Source organism: Ranitomeya imitator, chromosome 3 (genome assembly GCF_032444005.1).
Source record: "Ranitomeya imitator isolate aRanImi1 chromosome 3, aRanImi1.pri, whole genome shotgun sequence".
In the NCBI taxonomy this organism is placed as follows: domain Eukaryota; kingdom Metazoa; phylum Chordata; class Amphibia; order Anura; family Dendrobatidae; genus Ranitomeya; species Ranitomeya imitator.
Genome location: NC_091284.1, coordinates 669,391,213 through 669,418,811, shown reverse-complemented (window position 1 = coordinate 669,418,811; position 27,599 = coordinate 669,391,213). Strand labels below are relative to the sequence as shown.

The following is a 27,599-nucleotide window of genomic DNA, read 5'->3' as shown; positions in this document are numbered from 1 at the left end:
GATTAGTGGTTTGGGGGTTGATGTGTTAACTATTGTATATCTCATACTGCAGTTAATTTCTGAAAACACGCCACATTTTTTTGACATACAAAGAAACAAAAGAAATTAAGCCCAAAAAAATTTTTTATTTAAATTACAACCACATTTTTTTTTGGGGTAACATGAAAAAAAAAATTTTTTAAACACAACTTTGTGTTGATTGTTGTCGTTTCACATTCTTCGGGATCTTTTCACAACAGTTAGCAGCGATGTCGGCAACTTTTTGGGGAGGGTCAGTGTAGATGCATCCTTCTCTGCTGGTCAGGCTGCTCAACACCAGCACAGGAGTATTGCCAGTGCACGGCACCTTGAGGACTCATAAAGTAGTCAGTGAAGGATTCTCTCACACGCACACCAGAGTTGGACGGCCTGCCCAGACCCTCGTTGACCACTGGATTAAATACTGGCTGCTGGTACTCCACATCTACGTCAGTGTTGTACTCACGAGCATAGTTGTGGAGTACACAGCAAGCCTTTATCACAGCATCAACGGTGTCTGTGTCCAACTGAATGGCAGTGTGAAAGATCCTCCACTGACTAGTCATGATCCCAAAGGTGCATTCCACATATCTGCGTGCACGACTCAGCCGATAATTAAAAATCCTCCGTCGGGCATCCAGTCCCCTTCGTGGGTATGGGCGCTGCAGGGTTGTCATTAAGGGAAACGCCTCATCCGATACCATCACAAAGGGCACTGGATGTGTGTAACCCGGCAAAGGTCTTGGGGCTGGGAGCGTGCCGCCATCTCGAAGAATTTGCATCCCAATCTGTGACGTTCGCAACACCCGAGAATCCCCAGTACTACCATAGGCACCAACATCAATGGCAACAAATTTGTAATGGGCATCAGCCACCGCCATCAGGACCACTGAAAAATACTTCTTATAATTAAAGAAGCGTGATCCTGATCGTGGGGGCTGCTGAACCCTAACATGTTTACCATCGACTGCACCTATGCAGTTTGGGAAATTGGCAACAGACTGAAAGCCTGCTGCAACCTGCAGCCAAGTCTCCTCGGTTGGGGAAGGCATCACTATAGGCTGCAACTTCTGCCAGATGACGGTACATGTACACCTCACAATGTTAGAGATGGTAGATTTACCAACTCTAAATTGGAGGTGCAGGGATGTATAGCTCTCTCCTGTGGCCAAAAATCTGCAAAGAAACAAAAAAGAAAATTAGAAGTGTCACACAAAAATGTAATTAAAATATGTCACAAGTTAAGGCCGCTATAATATGCGTCCAGCACCATTCATGTGTTATGTTAAGCATTCAATAATGATGGCATTAACACCCAGCACAACACAAAGGGTGTAAAAAACCTTAATAAAAGGCCTGATGGGACTTGTGCACACACACATGCGAGATATGACCGAGTGTTGCATGGTAATCCCCGGACCTGCTGCATGCACTCCGTTGTGGAGCGTGCGGCTCCATGTATTGGTATGTGGGTGCAAACTCAGCTCCAGAGTGCAGGCGGCAGGGCCGGGAATTACCATACAACACTCGCCCGTATCTCACGTGTGTGTGTGTATGTGTGCTCCCCGTCCAACAAGAGGAGTGGGTGGGTTTAATCACACATACTGGACACAGAGACGTGTAAAATAGAGACCTAACGACATTCCCACAAAAAAAATTGTTACTTACCGCAAGGTGATGAGCAGCCTTTCCTCTGCAGAGATGGACTTCCTCATCACTGTGTCTTGCAGTGTCAAATGGGGTGCCAGGATGGTGAGCAGTCTGTCGAATGCCAGAATCGATAGCCGACAAAAAGATATAAATTTGTCCGGATATCTGAAAATTGAAAAAGAAACACAAAAAAGGGTTACTTCACAAGTATTGTTAGCAAAAAAAGGTAAATTTGTCGTTCAATATATTTCTACTTATATAGCGGTGGCATTTTGAATTCAGGTATTTTTGGCAAGCTTATATTCATATAAGAGGAACAAAAATATCAAAGACATGGTCATACAATCGGATATCGGCCCCAAAAAGAAAGATACACAGAGATACCTTACAGGGAGTAAAAGAAAAGGATGTTTCCCTTGTTTGAACTGTGTTAATTGCATATATATGGTTAAGGGACCGACTTTTGTACATCCGAAAACGGGAAAGACATATAATATTGATCAATTCCTCACATGTAGTTCAGACTACGTTATATATGTGCTCATGTGCCCATGTAATCTCTGGTACGTTGGTGAAACAACATGTGAGTTTAAAACAAGAATGAACCAGCACAGATTCAGTATAAGAAAGAACAGACTGGATCTTCCTGTTGCAAAACATTTTGCTGACTGCAAACATACAGAAAAGGACCTTAGATGTAAAATTATAGATGCTGTTCCGATACAGAGAAGAGGTGGTGATAGGGAGCTGATATTAAAGAAAAAGGAACTTATGTGGATTTATGAACTTAAAACCTTGAGACCGGGAGGACTTAACGCCGACTTTAAAATGCATACAATAATTTAATAATGTGTATGAACTCCGTTGTATATTATATAGAGTCCTTATGAGTCAGTCATGTGACTTTTTGTTTTTGTTTTTAATTTTAGAGAACCATATGTAACTCACGTAACTGTATTTCTCTAATTTTAGATTTCTGATGCTTCTAATATAGCGGAAGACCAGTGGAGAAATGCTTAAGGGCATGGAGGACATATAATTATATATTTGGATTGGAATATTATTGTTATTTTGTCCCATACTGTGTTGGACCATGGATTAATAAATAAAGCAGTTAAAATATTATACAGCAGTGGTCTACTACCTCTAACTTCGATATAGTGTGTATGCCGGGACGTCAACGCTATTGCTAATACAGTCTAAGCCTGGGGTGGATTGACCTGAGAGGGTTGACCTGACGCTAGGCGTGTGAGTGTATGACCTACGGACATCAGCTAAGATATGGTTGAGCCCGTAGTGTCAGGGCGATGTTTAGCGCTAGAATGTCCACAGGGCACGATCTAACAAAAGCATTGTTATGCGTGGTGAAGTTTGTGAGGACCACAACCTTATATTTAGTATGGTCCCACAGTGGCTGGAATCTTTGCTGGCAAGTGAAGGGTGGATTTAGTGCTGAGCAGCGCTTTATGCGCAGGCGCTGTCATCCGACTAAGGAATTGACCTTCCTGTATGAGATGCCACTACCAAAATGGCGATACATAGCGCTACTGCGCAGGCGCTGTAGGCGCTGATTGGTCCGCGGTCTAACACAGAGCGGTGACGTAGCGGACATGCGCAGTTGCGCATAGAGAACGCCGAGATGTGTGCAGATATCCTCCATTGCCGGTAAGCAGCTCCACAAGTATAGTAATATATAGTTTACACAGCAACACTTGCACAGAAGGTATGCACTGTAGCACTTTATGATAATGATTGAAATTTGTATAAGAATTTATAAGCACATGTACTGTCCATTAATGGCTAATTAAGGCTGGTTATGGTTTGAAATGTATTTATACGCACACAAATGGTTCACTCACTGCTTGAGAAAGGCTCAGTCTGAGCCGAAACGTTGCAATTAAGACATGTGGGTCTGAATAAACTGCACAAGACATCCAAGACTATGGAGTGCTGCCTATTTTCTGTTTGAATCTATGGACTGAGGATAGCCGGTGGACAGGCTCCCTAAAGGCTTTGCACCCGCAGATAAGTTTAAAAGCTGTGCTGTTCCCTTTTTTACCTCTATATATATATATATATATATATACATATACATAATGTGTATTTAATATATATCCTGTGTAATGTGCGGACACTGCAGGGAGGAGGCGGTGTATACCGGCCATTATCTGTACTGTATAGGGGGAGGGGTGTATATTACGTGGGCTGTGTTATATATTACGTGGCCAGTGTTACATACTACGTGGGCTGTGTTATATACTGCGTGGCTGCTATATACTGCGTGGCTGCTATATATACTGCGTGGCTGCTATATACTGTGTGGGCTGTGTTATATACTACGTGGGCTGTGTTATTTACTGCTTGGCCTATATTAACGCATCAGGTATTCTACAATATGTATGTATATAGCAGCCACAGGGTATATACCACAGGACACATAGTACTCCTATATACTACGTGGCCTGTGCTATATACTATGTGGCTGCTATATACATACATATTCTAGAATACCCGATGCGTTAGAATCGGGCCACCATCTAGTATATATACAGTTAGGTCCATATATATTTGGACAGAGACAACATTTTTATAATTTTGGTTATAGACATTACCACAATGTATTTTAAACAAAACAATTCAGATGCAGTTCGAGTTCAGACTTTCAGCTTTCATTTGAGGGTATCCACATTAAAATTGGATGAAGCGTTTAGGAGTTTCAGCTCCTTAACATGTGCCACCCTGTTTTTAAAGGGACCAAAAGTAATTGGACAGATTCAACAATTTTAAATAAAATGTTCATTTTTAGTACTTGGTTGAAAACACTTTGTTGGCAATGACTGCCTGAAGTCTTGAACCCATGGACATCACCAGTCGCTGTGTATCCTCTTTTTTGATGCTCTGCCAGGCCTTCACTGAGGTGGTTTTCAGTTGCTGTTTGTTTGTGGGCCTTTCTGTCCGAAGTTTAGTCTTTAACAAGTGAAATGCATGCTCAATTGGGTTGAGATCACGTGACTGACTTGGCCATTCAAGAATATTCCACTTCTTTGCTTTAATAAACTCCTGGGTTGCTTTGGCTTTATGTTTTGGGTCATTGTCCATCTGTAGTATGAAACGACAACCAATCAGTTTGGCTGCATTTGGCTGGATCTGAGCACACAGTATGGCTCTGAATACCTCAGAATTCATTCGGCTGCTTCTGTCCTGTGTCACATCATCAATAAACACTAGTGACCCAGTGCCACTGGCAGCCATGCATGCCCAAGCCATCACACTGCCTCCGCCGTGTTTTACAGATGATGTGGTATGCTTTGGATCATGAGCTGTACCACGCCTTTGCCATACTTTTCTCTTTCCATCATTCTGGTAGAGGTTGATCTTAATTTCATCTGTCCAAAGAATATTCTTCCAGAACTGTGCTGGCTTTTTTAGATGTTTTTTAGCAAAGCCCAGTCTAGCCTTTTTATTCTTGATGCTTATGAGTGGCTTGCACCGTGCAGTGAACCCTCTGTATTTACTTTCATGCAGTCTTCTCTTTATGGTAGATTTGGATATTGATACGCCTACCTCCTGGAGAGTGTTGGTCACTTGGTTGGCTGTTGTGAAGGGGTTTCTTTTCACCATGGAGATTATTCTGCGATCATCCACCACTGTTGTCTTCCGTGGGCGCCCAGGTCTTTTTGCATTGATGAGTTCACCAGTGCTTTCTTTCTTTCTCAGGATGTACCAAACTGTAGATTTTGCCACTCCTAATATTGTAGCAATTTCTCGGATGGGTTTTTTCTGTTTTCGCAACTTAAGGATGGCTTGTTTCACCTGCATGGAGAGCTCCTTTGACCGCATGTTTACTTCACAGCAAAACCTTCCAAATGCAAGCACCACACCTCAAATCAACTCCAGGCCTTTTATCTGCTTAATTGAGAATTACATAACAAAGGGATTGCCCACACCTGTCCATGAAATAGCCTTGGAGTCAATTGTCCAATTACTTTTGGTCTCTTTAAAAACAGGGTGGCACATGTTAAGGAGCTGAAACTCCTAAACCCTTCATCCAATTTTAATGTGGATACCCTCAAATGAAAGCTGAAAGTCTGAACTTCCACTGCATCCGAATTGTTTTGTTTAAAATTCATTGTGGTAATGTCTATAACCAGAATTAGAAAAATGTTGTCTCTGTCCAAATATATATGGGCCTAACTGTATATAGGCCAATCCCTCACACACGGACAGGTGAAGTCACCAGTCGACCACGCCCCCCGCTCACCACGCTACTCCAGCAGCGGCGCCATCGGCCGAGGCTAACCGCTGTGCCAGCGGCGTGTTCACGGGGGACTGCAGTCTTTTGGAGGACGCTCCCACATCGGACACCAGTGGACAGTGGGGAATATACCACCACGCCAGTTTTTCTTCCCTGCACAGGACTGCACACATATTCATAAGTGCCCCTTAGCGCGGCAATCTTTTTTATTCGTCCAGTTTTCGTTATCTAGGCAGTTTCACACACCACACTAGCTGGATTGCCTGCTGCTTTGGCTGAAGGTACATGTGTTTAGCGCCATTGTGATCCATTGGTTTATCATATATATATATACAGCGGATGTTTTACCCCTCTGATGCCGAAGTCAATAGTGACAGTGACATTGAGGAGCATAGCACAGGCAGTAAGCTCCAACATCATGCAATCGTGTTAGGCTGATGGTCTCCATGGTGACCCCCTGGCGGCAAGATGGCCGCAGGATCCTTTCGAGTCCTGCAGGGAAGTTGGCTTCGCTGCCTGTCAGACATTGCTCTGTTGCTCTGCAGTGCAGAAGGATTGCAGAGTACCAGATCATCGATCTGTTGTTATAGAGTGATGTCCCATCCTGGGACAATGTAAAAAAGTTTTTTTTTTAAAGTTATTATTAGAAAGTGTAAAAATATATTTTTTTAAATCTACAAATAAAGAACAAAAAATGAATCCAATAAACACATTTATTTATGTAAAAAAGTACACATATTTGCTATCGCCACGTACGGAGCACCCCACTCTATAAAACTGCCCCACTATTTAACCCCTTCAGTGAGCACAATTAAAAAAAAGAAAATGAGGCAAAAAACAATGCTTTATCCTCATACCGCTGAGCAAAAAATGCAATAAAACGCGATCAAAAAGACGAATGTAAATAAAAATGATACTGCTGAAAATATAATCTTCTTCCACATAAAACAAGCCTCCATACAGCTCCATCAGTGGAAAAATGAAAAAAAATATAGCTCTCAGAATAAAGCAATGCAAAAATAATTATTTTTTTTATAAAATAGTTTTTCTTGTGTAAAAGCGCCAAAACATAAAAAGATGTAAATTTGGTATTGCTGTAATCATACTAACCGGGAGAACAAAGCTGCTTTATCAATTTTACCAAACGCGGAACGATAGAAAAACAAAAGACAAAAACTATTCCTGAATTGCTGGTTTTGTTAATTCTACCTCCCAAAAATTGGAAGAGAAAGCGATAAAAAATGTTATGTGCCCGAAAATGGTACAAATAAGAACGTCAACTTGTCCCACAAAAAACAAGACATCACATAAATGTCAGCCGAAATATGGAGAAATTATAGGTGTCTAAATATGGGGGAAAGTGTTTATTAGTGTGTGACAGCAGCCAAACATAAAACCTTGATATGAATCTGGTATCGCTGTGATTACACCGAACCAAAGGATAAAGTCGTCAAATCACTTATACCACACAAGGAATTTGGTAAAAAATAAATAAAATCAATTCTTCACCTGCTGATTTTTTCATTCTGCCTCCCAAATATCACAGTAAGGCTTGTCGCACATTTATACTGCACTCTGCACAGAGCATTTACATCGGGGTTTCCATGTAAATCTCTGAAATGCGCAGTTCAAACAAAACCCCAGCGGAAGATTCCCTATAATGAGGCAGATCGAGGCACTGTGGGCGCTGTCTGACCTGTGATCCGGTGGTGTTCGTATTTTTAGATGAGTAGAAAAGCGCAGTCAACTACAGTTTTGTGCACTTCTGAAAATAAGGACAACGTTGAACAAAGGCCAGACAGAGTCCAGAGTAACTCTGCTGCCTCATTATAGTGAATGGATCCCTCGGGGGTTTCATTTGAATCACGTCACTCGGAGATTAAGATGGAAACCTCAAAGTAAGTGCTCAGCATAGAGCACCAGATAAATATGGTCCTAAATGTTATGTAAAATGTTCCCAATAAAAGTTTCAACTCAATCATCAAAAAAAATCAAGAACCCCCCCACCCCCTCAGGTCCGTCTTCTGTTAACATAAATGTAGGGGACTTTTATGCTACTGGTAGCACAAAGGCTCTGGAAAGCGAAATGGCTCCTTGCCTCTCAAAAGAAATTCAGCAAATTCTGTGCTCCCAAATCCAAATGCCCCACCTCCCTTCTATGCCCCATTATCTTTAAACCACTGTCACACCACCTAATACTTACCTCACCTCTCCGGCCGGCACGATCCCGACGCTGCTCCTCACTCTCCTCCGTCTGGGTTCACTGGTGCTCGTCCCTTCAGCAGACCGAGCATGCGCAGATGTGCTCCTTTCACCGCTGGGGCTTCTGGGAGTTCGTGGCCCCACCTCAATATGGTGGCACCCATCGGGTATTTCTTTCCTGCGTCTACTCAGGTAAAACGCCTTTGTATCTATTGGTGTCGCTGGCTTTCTTGCTGGCGCTTTTTTAGGCTCTTCTGGCTCCCTGTCTGTTTCCTTCGCTGTGACTCTGCCTTGTTCCATTCTTATTGTCTCTGCCATTCTTTTCAGCTCCGTGTTCACTGCCGTTCCTGCCAGCCCTGTGTCTCTGCCGTTCCTGCCTGCCATGTGTTCTCTGCCATCCCTGCCTGCCCTGTGTTCTCTGCTGCTCCTGCCAGTACGGTGTCACTGCCGTCCCTGCCAGACCTGTGTCTCTGCCAATCCGATCAGTCCTGTGTCTCTGCCGTTCCTGTCTGCCCTGTATCTCTGCTGTCTCTGCCACCTCGGTGGTCCTGTCTTTACCTCGTCCTCTCTTCTCCTTAGCCCTTAGTCGCCCCTTTGTCTCCGGCAGTTGAGGTTTCATCCTCCTTGGGACTGTTCCAAACACTCCCTGTACAGGGGGTGGCTTCATCTGGTCTGCTCGTCCTCGGAGGCTCAGAAGCCACGATCAAGAGGGTCCACTTCTCGGGTTTTCTCCCCCAAATCCTGATAACCACATCTTGCACCCAAATGTTTGGCATTTCTGTAGTGATGATAGCCCGCCTTATTTACTGGTCTGTGTCTCCTGAAGCATGAGCTGGGCACTATAAGGTACTGTTCACTTCAACATACTGGTCACTATAATGGCAGTTTGCAATTTTCACTCAACAACATCCACATATGGTGTATTTTACATTGAGAAATTGTGGGACAAATTTAGGTGCCATTATACGTGATATATACTGTATGGACATTTATATCCAGCTACCTTTAATATTTTCTTAACATGTAATGGGGATATGGTTAAACGATGGTTATAGATTGGGTAGTATCGTCTCACCTTCTTTTCTTTTCTTTCTCTTTCTTTCTCTCTTGTTATCAGTCCTCAGTGTACTTTGCAGGAGCACTTTGTATACATACTCCTCCTTTGTTTGTTATTCTCACTGGTATATTTCTAATTGGCCGTTGTGACTTTTGTATGGGTGGTATTTGCCCATACATCACTATGTCCTTGCCCTTAGACTATATGGCGGTCTGTGTTGTACTTTTACCTTGGTGCATGCGCCCACTTACCATCTTTGGCAGACGGCACCGCCCATGGTTTCTGTTGCGTGTGGATCACGTGGGGCCCCACGTGTCGTCCATACGCACAGCCTGGAGGATACCTGTTCTGCCGTGTGTGTGGTTGCTAGGGAGCGCCGAAGTACATCCGGTGCGGTTTCACAGTTCACTTCCTGCGCGTGGCCTTTTTAAACTCCCTCCGTTCTCTGTACAAATGTGCCCCCTGACCAGGGGCGGATTATCAGAGGGTCAATATGGGCGGTAGCCCAGGGCCCAGTGGTCTGGGGGGGCCCTGGGCTGCCGCACAGATTGACCCTCCACTAATCGTCTGTGATTGAATGCCCACCGCCGGGCCGGCATGTATGTGCCCCCGGATCCGGTGGGCAGAGAGAGGGGGCCCGCATTGGGCCCCTTCTCCTCTGCTCACCGGGCCCCTTCCGGCGCTACGGCGGTTTCCTATTGATGTGCGGGCGCGCGCCCGCACATCAATAGTTAACAACAACAGCCGCCAGCCAATTGGAGGCTGGCAGCTGATGTCGGCCGCAGCGCACACGTCGCCGGCGTCTGACGTCATTGTCAGTCGCCGGCGAGTGTGCGCTGCTGGAAGGAGCTCGTCGCCTGGAGCGCGGACAGGTGAGGAGACTGTTAAGCTAACGGTTACGGTGGACACACTGGGGGGCAATGCTGGAGGACACACTGGGGCAATGCTGGAGGACACACTGGGGCAATGCTGGAGGACACACTGGGGCAATGCTGGAGGACACACTGGGGGCAATACTGGAGACACTGGGGCAGATTGCTGGAGGACACACTGGGGGCAATATTGGAGACACTGGGGCAGATTGCTGGAGGACACACTGGGGGCAATACTGGAGACACTGGGGCAGATTGCTGGAGGACACACTGGGGGCAATACTGGAGACACTGGGGCAGATTGCTGGAGGACACACTGGGGGCAATACTGGAGACACTGGGGCAGATTGCTGGAGGACACACTGGGGGCAATACTGGAGACACTGGGGCAGATTGCTGGAGGACACACTGGGGGCAATACTGGAGACACTGGGGCAGATTGCTGGAGGACACACTGGGGGCAATACTGGAGACACTGGGGCAGATTGCTGGAGACACTGGGGCAGATTGCTGGAGACACTGGGGCAGATTGCTGGACACACTTTCTGGGGGCACTATGCTGGACACACTGGGGCAATATGCTGGACACACTGGGGGCAATATGCTGGACACACTGGGGGTAACATGCTGAACACACGGGGGTAATATGCTGAACACACTGGGGCAGATTGCTGGACACTGTCTGGGGCAATGCTGGACATACTGTGGCAGATTGCTGGACACACTGGGGCAGATTGCTGGACACACTGGGGGTAATATGCTGGACACACTGGGGGTAATATGCTGGACACACTGGGGGTAATATGCTGGACACACTGGGGGTAATATGCTGGACACACTGGGGGTAATATGCTGGACACACTGGGGCAGATTGCTGGACACACTGGGGCAGATTGCTGGACACTGTCTGGGGGCAATGCTGGACACTGGGGCACATTGCTGGACACACTGGGGGCAATATGCTGGAGTCAGACACTGGGACAGATTGCTGGACACACTGGGGCAGATTGCTGGACACACTGGGGCAGATTGCTGGACACACTGTCTGGGGGCAATGCTGGACACTGGGGCAGATTGCTGGACACACTGTCTGGGGGCAATGCTGGACACACTGGGGCAATATGCTGGACATTCTGGGGCAGATTGCTGGACACACTGGGGGTAATATGCTGGACACACTGGGGCAGATTGCTGGACACACTGGGGGTAATATGCTGGACACACTGGGGGTAATATGCTGGACACACTGGGGGTAATATGCTGGACACACTGGGGGTAATATGCTGGATACACTGGGGCAGATTGCTGGACGCTGTCTGGGGGCAATGCTGGACATACTGTGGCAGATTGCTGGACACACTGGGGGCAATACTGGAGACACTGGGACAGATTGCTGGACACACTGTCTGGGGGCAATGCTGGACACACTGGAGCAATATGCTGGACATACTGGGGCAGATTGCTGGACACACTGGGGGTAATATGCTGGACACACTGGGGCAGATTGCTGGACACACTGGGGGCAGGACTGGAGGCATGGGCAGAATGTAGACACGTGGCATGATTGGAGACACGGGGCAGGATTGGATCATGGGGCAGGATGGATACGATGGAGACAGATGGGGCAGGATGGGGAGATCATATGGTGTAGAATGGATAGTCATGAGTGCAGGATGGGAGAACATATGACTGGAGCCAGGAATGAGACACACGGGGCCAGGGTGGGGAATATTATTACCATAGGGGCTAATTAAGGGATATTATTACTGCAGTGATGTATTTATTTTATTTTTTTGAGTATACTGTTTTAAATGGGGGGGCGGTCCTGTTACTGTGCAGAGTGACACTGTCGCCTTTTTTTCTTCGTGTTGTAATGTAGAAGTTGTGAAAAATTAAGTAATGTGTTCTGCAAGCGGAGCTCGAGATAACTGTGTTATTTCCTGCAGAAACGAGTCCTGGCTAGAAAAAATGATGGCGGTCTTTGCTGGATGAAAGATGAAGGACTTCACCTAGAGACGTCACTGGTGAGTCAGTGTTACCTATACACTGACACTATACACTGTATACTATATACAGAGCTCCTGTGTACTATGTCACCAGTGATCACTGTATTCCATATACATTATATACAGAGCTCCTGTGTATAATACCACCAGTGATCTCTGTATTACCTCTACACAGACACTGCATACTAAGTACAGATCTCCTGTGAATACTGGCACTTATAGTGATAGTATTGTGTTTGTTTGTTTTTTGTTTTCTTTTTTATTACTGATCAGTATTGTAGCATTCAGTCACTATGTGGTGGTAATATGTGGTCTGGAAATGGTGTTGTGGTATTTGTCCCTTGTATGTGCTATTTGGTCACCAAATGGTAATATGTGGTCTTGACATGGTGCGGTGGTATTTGTTCCTTGTATGTGATATTATTCGATCACTGTGGTTGTAATTTGTGGTCTGGTCATGGTGCGGTGGTATTTGTTCCTTGTATGTGATATTATTGGTCAAAATATACCTAAATTGTATTGCAGATTTTAACAAATATTTAATAGGTTACAGTAGAGTAGGGCCCGGCCATTTTTCTGGAATAATCTGGCTCTGGTATGGCACATGACCCCCGTCACATGACCCCCGTCACATGACCCCCGTCACATGACCCCCGTCACATGACCCGGGGGGCCCACAGTGTCTGAACAGCCCGGGGCCCTGGCTACCCTTAATCCACCCCTGCCCCTGACGAAGGTGTTCCGAAACGCGCGTTGGGGCGGGCGCTGGGATCCTCTACCTGCCTGCATTTGCTTGCACTTTCTGGGTGATGTATTATTCATTTCTTTACCTGTATGATATATATCTACTTTATATCTATTTGTGTCCGGCTCAATTTGGAGCTGGGACGACATCTATCCGCATGTGATTGCATTAAATATGTACCTATGTTAGCTCTACATGCGGGCGAATATATCTTGTACCCTGTACTGTGTATATTTGCTATACCCTAAATATTTTCATGGCACATATGGGTTCTCAGTGCCCTTTCTTTTTCAAGTTTGGTGGCTTTCTGTTGCTGCCACCGCCTCTATGCCTCTCACAATAAAGCATTACTTTTAAAGACCATTGGTTATCTGTTGGATTTTTTCCTTCCCCCCTTTTCGTGTTAGTTATTTGGTAACCGGTCATATTCCTTTGTATCCATGGCAGAAACTGAAACTGGACAATTGACTATTAACACTGTTTTTTCATTTATTTATAATTGCCCAGATCATGATCTATATTTTGCTGCCCCATGTCACCTTTCTGTTTAAAACACTCATGGAATCAGATTCGTCACTGCTCCAGTAAATAAATTCCCAATGGGGTATAATTTCCAAAATGTGGTCAATTAAGTGGGATTCTGCTTTTCTAGCATTCTAGCACTTAAAGGCTTTGTATATGGAGTCCGCAAACTATTCTAGGAAAATCTGCACTTCAGGAGGCAAATAGAGTTCCTTCCCTCCAGAGTCTCACCGTGTGGCTAAACAGTACTGGTGTATTTTACATTCAGCAGAAATTTTGGGACAAATTTTGGTGCCATTTTAACCCATTTTCTAGTATGAAAATGTAAAATTTGGGGCTAACACACAATCTTGATGGTAAAAATGAAAATTATTTTTTCTCCACTGCCCAATGGCATAAAACTCTGTGACACACCTGTGGTGTCAATATGATTACTGATCCCCTAGATTCATTGAGAGGTTTAGTTTGTAAAATGGGGTCACTTATGGGGGGGTTCTGCTGTTCTGATACCTCAGAGGCTCTGCCAATGCGACATGGCACCCTCAAACCAGTGAAGCAAAATCTGCACTGTAATATGGCGCTCCTTCCCTTCTGAGCTTTGTACTGTGCCTCAAAAGTAATTTTTACCTCTTATAGGGTATCAGTGAACTCAGAAGAAATTGTACAACACATTTTGGGGACCATTTTCTCCTGTTACTCATGTAAAAACACAAAATTTGAGGCTAAAAAACATTTTTGTGGGAAAAATGTATTTATTTTTATTTTCACGGCTCAACTTTATAAACTTCTATAAAGCACCTGGGGTGTTAAGGTTCTCATCACACATCTAGATAAGTTCACTGAGGGGTCTAGTTTCCAAAATGGTGCCACTTGTATGGGGTTTAGACTATTTAGGCACTTCAGGGGCTCTCCAAACGCGACATGGCATACGCTAATTATTCCAGAAAATGTTACATTCAAAAAGTCAAATGGCATTCCTTACCCTTCGAACCCTATCATGCACCCAAATAGTAGTTTCCCCCACATATGGGGTATCAGCATGCTCAGGAGAAATTGCTCAACAGATTGTATGGTACAATTTTTAACGCTCGCGCCCTGACTGGGTGACGCGAGTATGGGATTGTGGCCCCACTGTGCCACAAGCCAGACTACCATGGAAGGTGTTCACTGGAGCTTCTGATGGTGAGGTCAGGTTTGTGCGGCAGGTAGCTGCCAGGTACCACTCCAGGGCTGTGTCTGGCTGTGGCAGCTGATCACACTGAAGAACTAAACACTAATAACAAGTGCAGGCAAGTGCAGACGGCACGACTGGTACTCTGGCGGGCACGGCTGGCACTCTTGGGAGGCATGCGGGCACAGCTGGCACTTTTGACAGGCACATCTGGCACTATGGGCAGGCAGGCAGGCATGGCTGGCACTCTGGGCAGGCAGGCGAGCACAGCTGGCACTCTAGGCAGGCAGGCACAGCTGGCACTCTAGGCAGGCAGGTGGGCAGGCACGGCTGGCACTCTAGGCAGCCAGGCAGGCGGGCATTACTAGCGGAATTGGAACTGGTTCGGGTAGGACAGGCACATAGGCAGGTAAAAGTAGGGAACAGATGGGAACCAGTTCAGACTGGAGGGACAGGAACTGTTTCAGGAGACATGGGAACACAGGTTGGAATGAGTAGGATAAGGGAGCAGGTAGGAAACAGTACAGACTGGAGGGACAAGGACACACAGGGTACGGAGCAGGAGCAGAGCAAAACCGCACGATGTGGAGAGCAGGACTGAGCCGCAAGAGGTGGAGCAAAGACCAGAACCGCAAGAGGCAGAGCAAAGACCAGAACCACAAGAGATGGAGCAAAGAGCAGAACCACAGGAGGCAGAGCAAAGAGCAGAGCTACAGGAGGCAGAGCAACGAGCAGAACTGCAAGAGGCAGAGCAAAGAGCAGAACCACAGGAGGTGGAGCAAAGAGCAGAGCCGAAGGAGGCAGAGCAAAGAGCAGAGCCACAGGAGGCGGAGCAAAGAGCAGAGCTGCAGGAGGTGGAGCAAAGAGCAAAGCTGCAGGAGGCAGAGCAAAGAGGATAAGGAGTGAACACAAGGAAACACACAGCGGAATAGGAAAGGCTACAGACAGGGATACAAATGGACACAGGTATAGGACTATGTTCAGACAGGGTCAGGAATGGGACAAGGCACAGAAACAAGGACTCAGTCCAGGGTACGAATACCCCTGGGTGGCTGAAACATGAGACACAGAACACAGGTACAGGCCAGAGTACGAAGACCCTCTGGGTGGCTGACACAAGAGAAAAAAGCAAGAAGGGACCTGGCGCCTCAGCAGCAAGCCACTAACTGAGGAAGTAAGTTGCTCAGGCATCCCCCTAGGGGTGGGAATGCCTTAAGTACCTGATGCCTCTTGGCAATTGGCAGGGGACACATTAGGATGGTGCACACAGTCACTATAAGAAACAGGAAGTGCCGGGGCTGCCGCCCTAAGCACTCAGCCAGGAAGCATGCAACAAGCAAGAACATGAGCCCCAGAGCATGGAGCCCGCAGAAGACAGAACTCACAGCATGGCCAGGAGTGGTAAGTAAGAGAGGAGATGGGAAGCCATGCAGTGATGCCGGTAGGGATGTTACACAATTTCTCCTGTTACCCTAACTGTGATTTTTTTTATTTTCACTGCTCAACATTATAAACTTCTGTAAAGCACCTGCGGTTTAAGGTGCTCAATACACATCTACATAAGTTCCCAGAGGGGTCTAGATATCAAAATGGTGTCACTTGTGGTGGGTTTCCACTGTTCAGGCACATCAAGGGCTCTCCAAACGCGACATGGCGTCTGCTAATTATTCCAGCAAATTTTACATTCAAAAAGTCAAATGGCACTCCTTCCCTTCTGAGCCCTGCCGTGGACCTAAACAGTGGTTTCCGCCACATATGAGGTATCATCATGCTTAGGAGAAAATGCACAACAAACTGTATGGTCCATTTTCTCCTGTTGCCCTTGTGAAATGAAAAAAGATGTGGGTCTAAAGGACAGTTTGTGGAAAAAAGTTAAATGTTTGTTTTCTCCTTCCATGTTCCATTAATTCCTGTGAACTAACTGAAGGTTTAATAAACTTCTTTAATGTGGTTTCAAGAAAACTTCACTTTTAGTCAGGGACTTTCAACTATCTGGCACCCCCTGCTCTGCTGGACAATAAGTTTATTGACAAAGGATAAGAAAAAGGGTGCAGCTGCTCTAATTTATGTCAAGTATTGCAGCTCGTGATGTGACGGGATGTATATATACCACCGGTTCCTGATAGGATCTTATATATACCTTGATCCATTCACCACCAAGTCCCCAACACCACATAAATATGAAAACTATGCTGCCACCACCGACCTCTTATAGATGGATCGGACACTCGTTTGGTAACGTGAATTTTCGGAGTACGTGGCGAATCGCTCATAGAGTAAGAAGAAAGCTAGCAAATTAATAAATTTACTCCAGAAAAAATTGTCAGTGTTTACAAAAGATACAAATGATATTACAAAAGAGACAAAATACAATTATGTACAAACAGTTATGAAATAAAAAGGATGAAAATATGAAACTTACTAAATATCAGTCACATGTATGACGTGTCGATAAAGGGGAGGAGACATCCCAAAGAAATTATCCAGTACCACAGCATGGTGTTTCAGCTGTCTCTCCTGGCTCTGAATGACTGCCGAACATGGACATTCTTGTTTTATGCTTCGGCCATAAAACTAAGAACTCCCACTTTGCTGACCTCACATATGGGCTGTTTTCTGGGAGGTACGCATAGCTTGTAAAGTTATGGATAACTCCTTTTCTTCATATCTTTGGCCTGAAAGCTCACAGGCCAACAATATTGGCATTGTATTTTCTTCTACGATTTTACCATTCTTTAGAGTCCAAACACGGTATGTCTGTGATTTGCTAGTCGGCAGAAATTCATTTCCCAGGTTTCTGATGGCCCTAAACACCGCAAAACGCTGCCATATGTAACCCCTAGTGCCCATTTCTGGGGTTAAAGTGCATTATTGAATTTGAGTGGTATGCTTAGAAGACAAAGAGATGATTTTTTTGGGGGAAACACATTCAGCTCTGCTAGTCCTAGCAGGCAATACAACTCGCATTCCACACTGACCATTTGCCTGAAGGACTGAGGGGTGGAAAATCACAGAGAGAGGAAACCAATGGTGGGAGGAATAGTAGGCCAGCTTTGGCCATGTCCCCAGAACAATGGTAAACAATTCATATTTTCCTGACATGTGGTTTTTATCAACTTGAGGTGTGCAGTTTTTAGACTGGTGTCAATTTGGGTATTTTCTGACATATAGACTCCTCAAAGTCACTTCAAATGTGATGTGGTCCCCCCAAAAAATGGTTTTGTAAATTTTGTTGTAAAAATGAGAAATCGCTGGTCAACTTTTAACCATTATAACTTCCTAACAAAAAAAATATGTTTTGAAAATTGTGGTGATGTAATTTGTGGTCACCTGTGTTAGGAGTCGAGTTTCCTCTGCTGCACAGGGGGAATCTCGATCCGTGTCTGCTGCGGTCTCCCATTCTGCATCGGCCGCAGTGGGGTCTGCTCAGCGGAGACGTCGCTCCCAGCGTCTCGCTGAAGCTGATTCTGTGCATAGGGTCACTACTGCCTTTTCTGGCTTTCCTATGGTACCCTGCACTGATCTGCGGCGAGCAGGCTTCTCTGGGACTAAGTCCTTATTTACACACACTGAGCATGCCCAGGGCAAGATCTCCCGTTGGAGGTCAAGGGTCACATGCTCAGGTACTGCAGCGCATCCCATTGGTCCTCCAGGAAGGTCCTGAAAGGGCAAAACTTTGGTAGCAGCTTCCTGTGCTGCAACTATATAAGCTGCGCATGACCGCACGGCCATGCGCTAGTATTGTCTTTGATATATGTGTGTGTGTAGATGGATGTATGTCGAAGGATGAAAGCTCCTAAATATCCCTCCCTAGTGTTGTTGACTGCTCGCGGATGATGGTAGCTATCTAGCGCCCGACTAGCCATCTGCACGTAACACACATCACAGCGTCCAGTTGCTGTGTCCGCCAGTACGGCGCCGTGCGCTTTCTCTGCGCTTTCCTTACCCAAGCCTGGGTGGTTAGTGGCGTCCGTCAGTGCGGCACCGCACGCACTCTCGTGCCTTATATATTATTATTTATGTTTCTCTGACACCCCAGTTGCGGTGTCGAGCGCATGGGATCTTCTGAACTCAAATCCTCAGTCTCGGGTTTGAGATTAGAGACTCCTTGCTAGCGCTCTATGTGCGGTACCGCGGTCCTGTGACGCAACAGGGTCGCTTCCTTCACACAGGGTGGAGTTAACCCATGTGTGTGTATTCTTATAGTCCCACCATATAGTCCATCTTTACTAGCAGCAGGGTTTTTACCTGCACGGTGGACCTCAGACTGCGAACGCACCTAGTTCCATATCATCTTACACTTGGTGCGTTCCGCCAGTCCTTAACATAATACTAGCGCCAAGGTCTGGCTAGTAAATGGCGGACATTCAGCAATCTTTGCGGTATATCCAGCAGCTGGAGGGTAGGTTGACGGCTCTCGAGAGCTCAACCTCAGCTGTGGATGTTACCGCAGTTGCTGTACAGGCTGCTAGCGTGGCTGCAGCAACCTTGTCCACTGCCACCCCTGTTCCGACATTATCTCGCCTCCCGTTGCCAGAAAAATTTTCTGGAGATTGCAAAACTTGTAGGGGATTCGTGAGTCAGTGCTCTATCCACCTCGAGCTCCTGGCTGCACGTTTTCCTACAGAGCGGGCTAAGGTGGGATTTATTGTCTCTCTCTTGCCGGACAGGGCGTTGGAGTGGGCTACGCCGCTGTGGGAGCGTGGTGATCATGTGGTGCAGAGTGCTCCATTGTTTCTGAGCACTCTGAAAAAGGTCTTTTTAGGACCTCAAGTCACCCATGACACAGCGCTCCAACTACTGGCATTAACTCAGGGTGAGTCCTTGGTCAGCCATTTTTCCGTCCGCTTACGTACTTTAGCTTCTGAGCTGGAGTGGTCAGATAAAGCCCTTATCCCCATATTTTGGAGGGGCCTGGCTGATCACGTTAAGGACGCTCTGGCCACTAGGGAGATTCCTGCCACACTGGAGGAGTTAATAACTGTCTCTACTCGTATTGACCTCCGTTTTAACGAACGGAGGTTAGAGCGAGCCCAGTGTAGGCAGAGGTTTCGGCTGGCTCCCACCTTCGCCAAACCTTTGGAATCTCCAATCCAGGCATCTGAGTCACATGAGGCCTTAGAGGTGACACGAGCGGGATCCAAATCTCAGTCCGCCCGTGCACATAGGGTCCGTCATGTTTGCCAGCAGTCAGGACATCTTGCCTCCAAGGGTCCTCAGCGGTCAGGGAAACGTCAGCGTCTAGTGGCAGTTGGAGGAGGTACACTAGACACGGCAATGTTTGCCTCAAAGTTGTCCTTCAAGGGGACAATTACCATAGGCCCATCCACTCTTATGGTCGAGCTATGCGTGGATTCTGGGGCAGAGGGTAATTTTATGTCTTCCTCTTTTGCCCAGCGTCACGCAATACCCTTGGTGATGCTCGCCAAGCCTGTAACCGTTCGAGTGGTAAATGGGTCAACACTACCCTCACAGATTACCCACCAAACCATTCCTTTCACGCTTTCTGTGTCTCCATCACATCAGGAGATAATCTCCCTATTAGTCATTCCTGAGGGAATTGATGAGGTCCTGTTGGGGATACCATGGCTTCGCTACCATTCTCCTCATATTGAGTGGTCCTCTGGGAGAATTTTGGGATGGAGTAAATCCTGCGAGGGTAGATGTCAGAGGGAGTGCATTCGGGTTGCTACTACACAGGTACCCGCAGATCTTTCCTCTCTCCCCAAGCACTATTGGCCCTATGCAGACGTGTTCTCCAAAAGAGCTGCGGAGACCCTTCCGCCTCACCGCCCCTATGACTGTCCTATTGACCTCTTGCCTGGTGCTGAGCCTCCCCGGGGTCGAGTCTATCCGTTATCTCTCCCGGAGACGGAGGCAATGTCTCAGTACATCCAAGAGAATCTGGCAAGAGGATTCATTAGGAAGTCAGTGTCACCGGCAGGGGCTGGGTTCTTCTTCGTACAGAAGAAGACTGGAGACTTACGTCCATGCATAGACTACAGGGGTCTTAACGCCATCACCATTAAGAACAAGTACCCACTACCCCTGATATCTGAGCTGTTTGATAGGCTACGGGGAGCGAGGGTATTTACAAAGTTAGATCTGCGGGGTGCTTACAACCTGATTCGCATCCGTGAGGGGGATGAATGGAAGACGGCTTTTAACACCAGGGATGGGCACTATGAATATCTGGTGATGCCCTTCGGGCTCTGTAATGCCCCAGCCGTTTTCCAAGACTTTGTGAACGACATCTTCTGGGATATGCTCACCACCTCGGTCGTAGTCTATCTGGATGATATTCTCATATTCTCTCCAGATATTGACTCCCATCGGAGAGATGTTCGCAAAGTCTTCGACCTCTTACGGGCAAACTCCCTCTACGCCAAGTTGGAGAAGTGTGTGTTTGAGCAGGAGTCCTTGCCTTTCCTTGGTTATATCATCTCTGCCCAGGGTTTGGCTATGGATCCTGCCAAGCTACAGGCTGTAATGGACTGGCAGGAACCCCATTCTCTTAAAGTGGTGCAGTGCTTTATGGGGTTCATTAATTACTATCGCCAGTTCATTCCACACTTCTCAACTTTGGTAGCTCCCTTGGTTGCCCTCACCAAGAAGGGAGCAAATCCCAAGTTGTGGTCAGAGGAGGTCTCCAAAGCCTTTCTCTTGATCAACAATTGGTGCAGAATCCAACCAGAGGAGCAGCACTTTTAGACCTAATACTATCTAATAGACCTGACAGAATAACAAATCTGCAGGTGGTCGGGCATCTAGGAAATAGCGACCACAATATTGTACAGTTTCACCTGTCTTTCACTAGGGGGACTTGTCAGGGAGTCACAAAAACACTGAACTTTAGGAAGGCAAAGTTTGACCAGCTTAGAGATGCCCTTAATCTGGTAGACTGGGACAATATCCTCAGAAATAAGAATACAGATAATAAATGGGAAATGTTTAAGAACATCCTAAATAGGCAGTGTAAGCGGTTTATACCTTGTGGGAATAAAAGGACTAGAAATAGGAAAAACCCAATGTGGCTAAACAAATTAGTAAGACAGGCAATTAACAGTAAAAAGAAAGCATTTGCACTACTAAAGCAGGATGGCACCATTGAAGCTCTAAAAAACTATAGGGAGAAAAATACTTTATCTAAAAAACTAATTAAAGCTGCCAAAAAGGAAACAGAGAAGCACATTGCTAAGGAGAGTAAAACTAATCCCAAACTGTTCTTCAACTATATCAATAGTAAAAGAATAAAAACTGAAAATGTAGGCCCCTTAAAAAATAGTGAGGAAAGAATGGTTGTAGATGACGAGGAAAAAGCTAACATATTAAACACCTTCTTCTCCACGGTATTCACGGTGGAAAATGAAATGCTAGGTGAAATCCCAAGAAACAATGAAAACCCTATATTAAGGGTCACCAATCTAACCCAAGAAGAGGTGCGAAACCGGCTAAATAAGATTAAAATAGATAAATCTCCGGGTCCGGATGGCATACACCCACGAGTACTAAGTGAGCTTTGTCCAGGGGTCATTTATGTTCTGTCATTTCCTGTTGTTCTATCTACTATTATTGCACCATTCACCATCATCTTCCATCTACACCCCGGGAGCCCTGGGCATATACTTCACCTGGAAGTAATACCATCTAGCTGCCATAATATCACCCCAGTGGACCCCTTAAAGCAGCTCAGTCCCCACTGACCGAATACCACAGGTGGCATCACGAACACAAACTGTAATCAATATCCCTTTTACATGGGTGCCCAGGGTCACGGACCGGGTCGCCACCATGACATTCCCCTGTTAATACCGGACCCGGTACAAGGTACCCCACGGCCCTGGCGGGCATCTCATTTCCATTATAAAATGTAGACATACTTGGTTATTGTATCCATGGTGATAAATGTATACATATAATTATTGCTTCATTACCTGCAAATACATTGACAAAACCTTTTAAACATTACATACCTCTTTCACTGGTGCTCCATCTGCTCCAGTTTCTCCCTAATGAAAGCAAGAAAATACTTTCAACATATTTACTTAACATTCCCTTTTGTTTGTACTCTTAATGGGCAAACCCTGGTCGGGCCTTTATGAACATGAATAATCAGTTTTGGGTGAGGTAATGAAAAAAACAGCAAATCCAGCATCATTGTTTTATTTATTGTACAGGTCATTCTGATTCATGTTACATTGACAGTGAGTTGACTGGCACTGTTCTCTAAGGGAAGTGAACCGCAGTACTCAGCAGCAGCCCCTAAACAATGTACAGAGCTGTGGTGTTTGTACCAAGTGTCAGCTGATCGGTTAGAATGGTGTCGGACCCCCCACCAATCTCATATTGATGACCTATACCATGGATAGGATAACTCAATAACATGTTAATGCAGAACAACCACTTTACATTTTTACAAATCTGATTTCTGATTGCAGATTCACTACTGACATTGCTCACAAATTGATGGATGGTCTTTGTCATCACTGTGATACTTACAACAGGGCCAGGATGTCCTGGGGCTCCTGGTTCCCCAGGAAGACCCATCAAACCTCTTTCACCAGAGGGTCCTCGTTCTCCCTTCATTCCCTAGAATGTGAAAGTAAATAAAATATTGATGAATTATTTTCATATTTTTGAATATTCTCTAATGATAAGACTATTATAAGACCTTACCAGCCCTGGAGGTCCTGGGCTGCCTGGTTGCCCTGGGCTTCCTGCACTTCCCTAAAATTAAGGTTACAAATACTTCACAATGTGGACATCAGAAGTGCATGTATCACGTTACAAATGATACTTGTGTACTTACTAGATGACCTGGAGGACCTGGACGTCCTTGTGGACCCATTGGACCAGGATCACCCTAAACAGAAATGTTATTTGTAGCCTTTATCACAAACATAGATCATCTACAGCTGTAGGAAAATAATAACTGAAGCTGTGAGCTTGCCTCTGCTCCCGGCCTTCCTGGACTTCCTTGAGGTCCGGCAGGCCCACAATCTCCCTAAGACAAAGATTAAGAAATGAGAATTTAGCATTCATTATTGTGTTACTAGGTGAGAAAGTTGATCAATAGTGGTAAATTATTGTACCTTTGCTCCTGGCAGGCCCATGTGACCTGTTTTTCCTTTGAATCCCTAGAATAAAAATATTATGAATTCATTTTGTCAAACATCTCATCTTTGATGCATAATCCTATACAAACATCCCAAACCAATAGTAAAATAACTTTAAAATGTAATTAATATTTCCATCAACTAATCTTACAGATTGCATTTAATTGTGTTGGAATTCTCAAAATTTGTGTCTAAAACTGCACAAAATGATACATTTTAAAATTAAATTTATAACTAAATTATAAATTACAATCAGTGTAGGTATGCTCAAATGGCAGATATTAACAAGGATTTCTTCGCGTTTCTAAGACAAAATACATATAAAATCTGCCAACACAACATGGACTATTGTTTTAGTGGAAAAATGTAATTGCCATTCATAAGGCCAATGAATTTTTGTATCTAGATATGAAATTCAAGTACTCCTCAAAAAAAGTGGCATACCAGTTAATAAGTAGTTTCCGACTAGAATTAAGGTAGCAAACCACAGGCTACTGTATGTGGCTGATCTACTTGTGACCCTACAGCACCACCAACGCCAATTCAGAGCAGAAATGTAAGTTTCTGCCTCAAAATTTTGCTGAGGACACATATGTCTTGAATTTATGGAACACAACATTTATGTAAACAAAGTAAGTACAAGTAAGTAGATGAAGTCACCAAAGCAATGTTAAATGAATACCAATGCTTTAACTCACTGGAAGGCCCTTAATTCCAGGAGGACCTGGAGGACCTGGTACTCCCTGTGAATAGAAGACAAGAAAGAAAAAATAATAGTTATCAATGGTTTCAGGCAAGAGTGTGCAAACAAACCACTTAAAAGATGCCATATCTTCCCATTTTTGTAATACAGCACCCCAGACACTCAGTAGCTTATAATAATGCAGGGCAATAAAAACAGAATAAAGTTACTTCATCCACTGTAATGGAGTAGACGTATGAGAAATACTCTTTGAGAGGACCGCCTTCTCATCAAGACCAGATATTATGTGACATTTATTTTCCAACAAATATTATGCATATTGACTATCTTCTTTGAGAAGATTATACCCTGGAAGACCACTTTTCAATGCAATTTTTGGTGGCCGTCTAAAAAAGTTTTCACTAAAATGGAATAATATAAATTAAAATAAAAAAAATGCAAAATGTCAGGCTTGCCATAAAATAAAAAGATGTCTGCATGTAACAACCATACATAAGTATTTGGTTATTAAATATATACATACATGTAGCATGCAAGCCAACTAGCTTTTCTACCGAATATATTGAACCTGACAACTTTCAATTTAACAAGTGTCCAAACATCAGTCATGTTGAACTTTGGGGATGAGGAAATGTTGGAAAAAAACACCACTTCACAAACCAAGACATAGTGTCTCATCCGTAAATATCAGTCATGTAATTCTATTTACAACCAAACATCTGACTCTAGTACATACCGTTGCACCAGGTTTCCCATCTTTTCCATCTAGACCTTCAATTCCAGGAGGTCCCTAAATAAATTGTTACAGAATTAGAGTAATGCTATTCTAGTACATCACATGTTAAAGTGTCTCCCCATGACAGTCATATGCCATTAATGTCTAATGGATGAGGGCCCCACTTCTGGGATTATCACCTATCTAAAAATGTGGGTCCCCCTGAGCCCCCATTTTGACTGGCGCTCCAACTGCAGTGACAAGAAAGCTGGTCACACATGCGCATCTCTCTCCAATTAGTGATAAGAGTTGCAAATACAGCTGAGTAATTGCTACTAGATAGGCCATTACATTTTCTAAAAAGGAACCTGAAATTACCTGTATTCCAGGAGGCCCTGGAGGACCAGATGGACCACTTAGTCCTTGAGAACCGCGTTGTCCCTCTGCACCCTGCACACAGACAAGAGAATAGGAAACACAATGATGCCATGAGTTTGAGAATTCGAAAATAAAATCCGAACACATCAGTAAAGAGGCTGCACTACTTTCTCATATGACATAATTTGTTTACCCATCTTCTTTGTTTATCCATCTTCTATCTTTATGGGTCATTTTATTTTCATCTGTCTGCATTCATTGCATTCTCAATAGTTTTTTTTAAAAGGGTTGCCTCCCCCACCTAAGAGTCTTTGGCTAAGGCACCTATTGCAGATTGTGCCAAAAAAAATAAGGGTAAATGAGTGGCTAAGGACTCTTTTTGCATGCTTGACAGAAGGCAGAGAAGTTACAACAGTGATCAGATGATCATTAATCTTCGTTTTAAAAAGAGGTTGTCTCTGTGAGACTAATAACCTTATTCAGATGTCCGAGAATCACGTATGTGTTCTATCCGTGGTGTTTGCACATAGTTTGCATACTCATTAAAGTCTATGGTAATATTCACATATCTACTCTACACAACTCTGTCCTCCTCCTCCTGGACCTGACTTCTGCCTTTGACACTGTGGACCACTCCCTCCTGTTACAGATTCTCTCATCTCTTGGCATCACAGACTTGGCCCTATCCTGGATCTCATCATATCTAACAGACCGGACATTCAGTGTCTTCCTCTCCCACACCACCTCCTCATCTTGCCCCCTGTCTGTCGGTGTTCCCCAAGGCCCAGTTCTAGGACCCCTACTCTTCTCCATCTACACCTTCGGCCTGGGACAGCTCATAGAATCCCATGGTTTACAATATCATCTCTACGCTGATGACACGCAGATCTACCTATCTGCATCCGACCTCACTTCCTTACTGACCAAAATCCCACAATGTCTGTCTGCTATTTCATCCTTCTTTTCTGTTCGTTTTCTAAAACTGAACATGAACAAAACAGAATTCATCCTCTTTCCCCCACCTCACTCTATCCCTCCACCCGACCTATCCATCAATGTCAATAGCTGCTCACTTTCCCAGGTCCCACACGCTCGGTGCCTCGGGGTGATCCTTGACTCTATCCTCTCTTTCAAGCCACATATTCAAGCACTTGCCTCCTCTTCCCGATTCCAACTCAAAAACATTTCCCAGATCCGTACATTCCTTAACAAAGAAACCACAAAAACACTAGTACATGCCCTTATCTCCCGCCTCGACTACTGCAACCTCCTACTCTTTGGCCTCCCCTCTAGCACTCTGGCACCACTCCAATCCATCCTAAACTCTGCTGCCCAACTAAACCACCTGTCTTCCCGTTACTCCCCAGCCTCTTCTCTCTGCCAGGCCCTTCACTGGCTTCCTATTGCCCAGAGGCTACAGTTCAAAACACTAACAATGACATACAAAGCCATTCACAACCTGACTCCTCCATACATCTGTGACATGGTCTCCCGAGACCTACCTACACGCAACCTTCGATCGTCTCATGATCTCCTTCTCTACTCCTCTCATCTCTTCCTCCCACAACCGCATCCAAAACTTCTCCCGTGCTTTCCCTCTACTCTGGAACTCTCTACCCCAACACATCAGGCTCTCGCTTACCACGGAAACCTTCAAAAGGAACCTGAAGACCCACCGCTTCCAACAAGCCTACAACCTACAGTGATCTCCAGTCTACTGAAACGCCGCATGACCAGCTCTACCCTCTCCTAGTGTATCCTCACCTATCCCCTGTAGACTGTGAGCCCTCACAGGCAGGGTCCTCTCTCCTCCTGTACTTGTGTGTGCCTTGTTTAACTCATGTTTATTGTACTTGTCTATATTTGCCCCGTTCACATGTAAAGCGCCATGGAATAAATGGCGCTATAAAAATGTATTAAAATAATAATAATAATAACTGTAAACTCATGGGAAACTGCTGCGGATCCGCAGCGTTTTCCGCAGCGTGTGCACATACCTTTAGAATTAGGCTATGTGCACACGGCGCGGATTTGGCTGAGGATTCACAGCAGTGTTCCATCAGGTTTACAGTACCATGTAAACATATGGAAAACCAAATCCGCTGTGCCCATGGTGCGGAAAATACAGCGCGGGAACGCTGCGTTGTATTTTCCGCAGCATGTCAATTCTTTGTGCGGATTCCGCAGCG

The 27,599-nt window shown here is 45.2% G+C and overlaps 2 protein-coding genes across 2 annotated transcripts; both read right to left on the bottom strand.

The window, feature by feature from the left end:
* Positions 1 to 200: 200 nt before the first annotated feature.
* Positions 201 to 2,093, bottom strand: LOC138672255 (uncharacterized). The gene is made up of 2 exons (XM_069760227.1): positions 1,687 to 2,093; positions 201 to 1,194 (listed from the first exon to the last, which is right to left on the bottom strand). The coding sequence occupies exons 1-2, from the start codon at positions 1,731 to 1,733 to the stop codon at positions 273 to 275; spliced, it is 969 nt and encodes a 322-aa protein (XP_069616328.1). The 5' UTR covers positions 1,734 to 2,093; the 3' UTR covers positions 201 to 272.
* A 13,427-nt stretch (positions 2,094 to 15,520) lies between these two features.
* On the bottom strand, positions 15,521 to 25,572 carry LOC138671718 (collagen alpha-1(XVI) chain-like). The gene is made up of 10 exons (XM_069759871.1): positions 25,411 to 25,572; positions 25,054 to 25,107; positions 24,313 to 24,357; positions 23,591 to 23,635; positions 23,449 to 23,502; positions 23,308 to 23,361; positions 23,175 to 23,225; positions 22,998 to 23,087; positions 22,472 to 22,507; positions 15,521 to 15,550 (listed from the first exon to the last, which is right to left on the bottom strand). The coding sequence occupies exons 1-10, from the start codon at positions 25,555 to 25,557 to the stop codon at positions 15,521 to 15,523; spliced, it is 606 nt and encodes a 201-aa protein (XP_069615972.1). The 5' UTR covers positions 25,558 to 25,572.
* Between the last annotated feature and the right edge of the window lie 2,027 nt (positions 25,573 to 27,599).

Bases quoted from the DNA above. Each gene is read 5' to 3' on its own strand.
- LOC138672255 (XM_069760227.1), bottom strand. From the start codon at position 1,733: ATGAGGAAGTCCATCTCTGCAGAGGAAAGGCTGCTCATCACCTTGCG. The intron at 1,195-1,686 runs GTAAGTAACAAT...GTTTCTTTGCAG, and splicing joins AGGCTGCTCATCACCTTGCG to ATTTTTGGCCACAGGAGAGA.
- LOC138671718 (XM_069759871.1), bottom strand. From the start codon at position 25,557: ATGTGTTCGGATTTTATTTTCGAATTCTCAAACTCATGGCATCATTGT. The intron at 23,088-23,174 runs GTAAGGTCTTAT...TTCACATTCTAG, and splicing joins GCCCAGGACCTCCAGGGCTG to GGAATGAAGGGAGAACGAGG. The intron at 22,508-22,997 runs GTAAGTATCACA...TGCTTTCATTAG, and splicing joins CAGGACATCCTGGCCCTGTT to GGAGAAACTGGAGCAGATGG.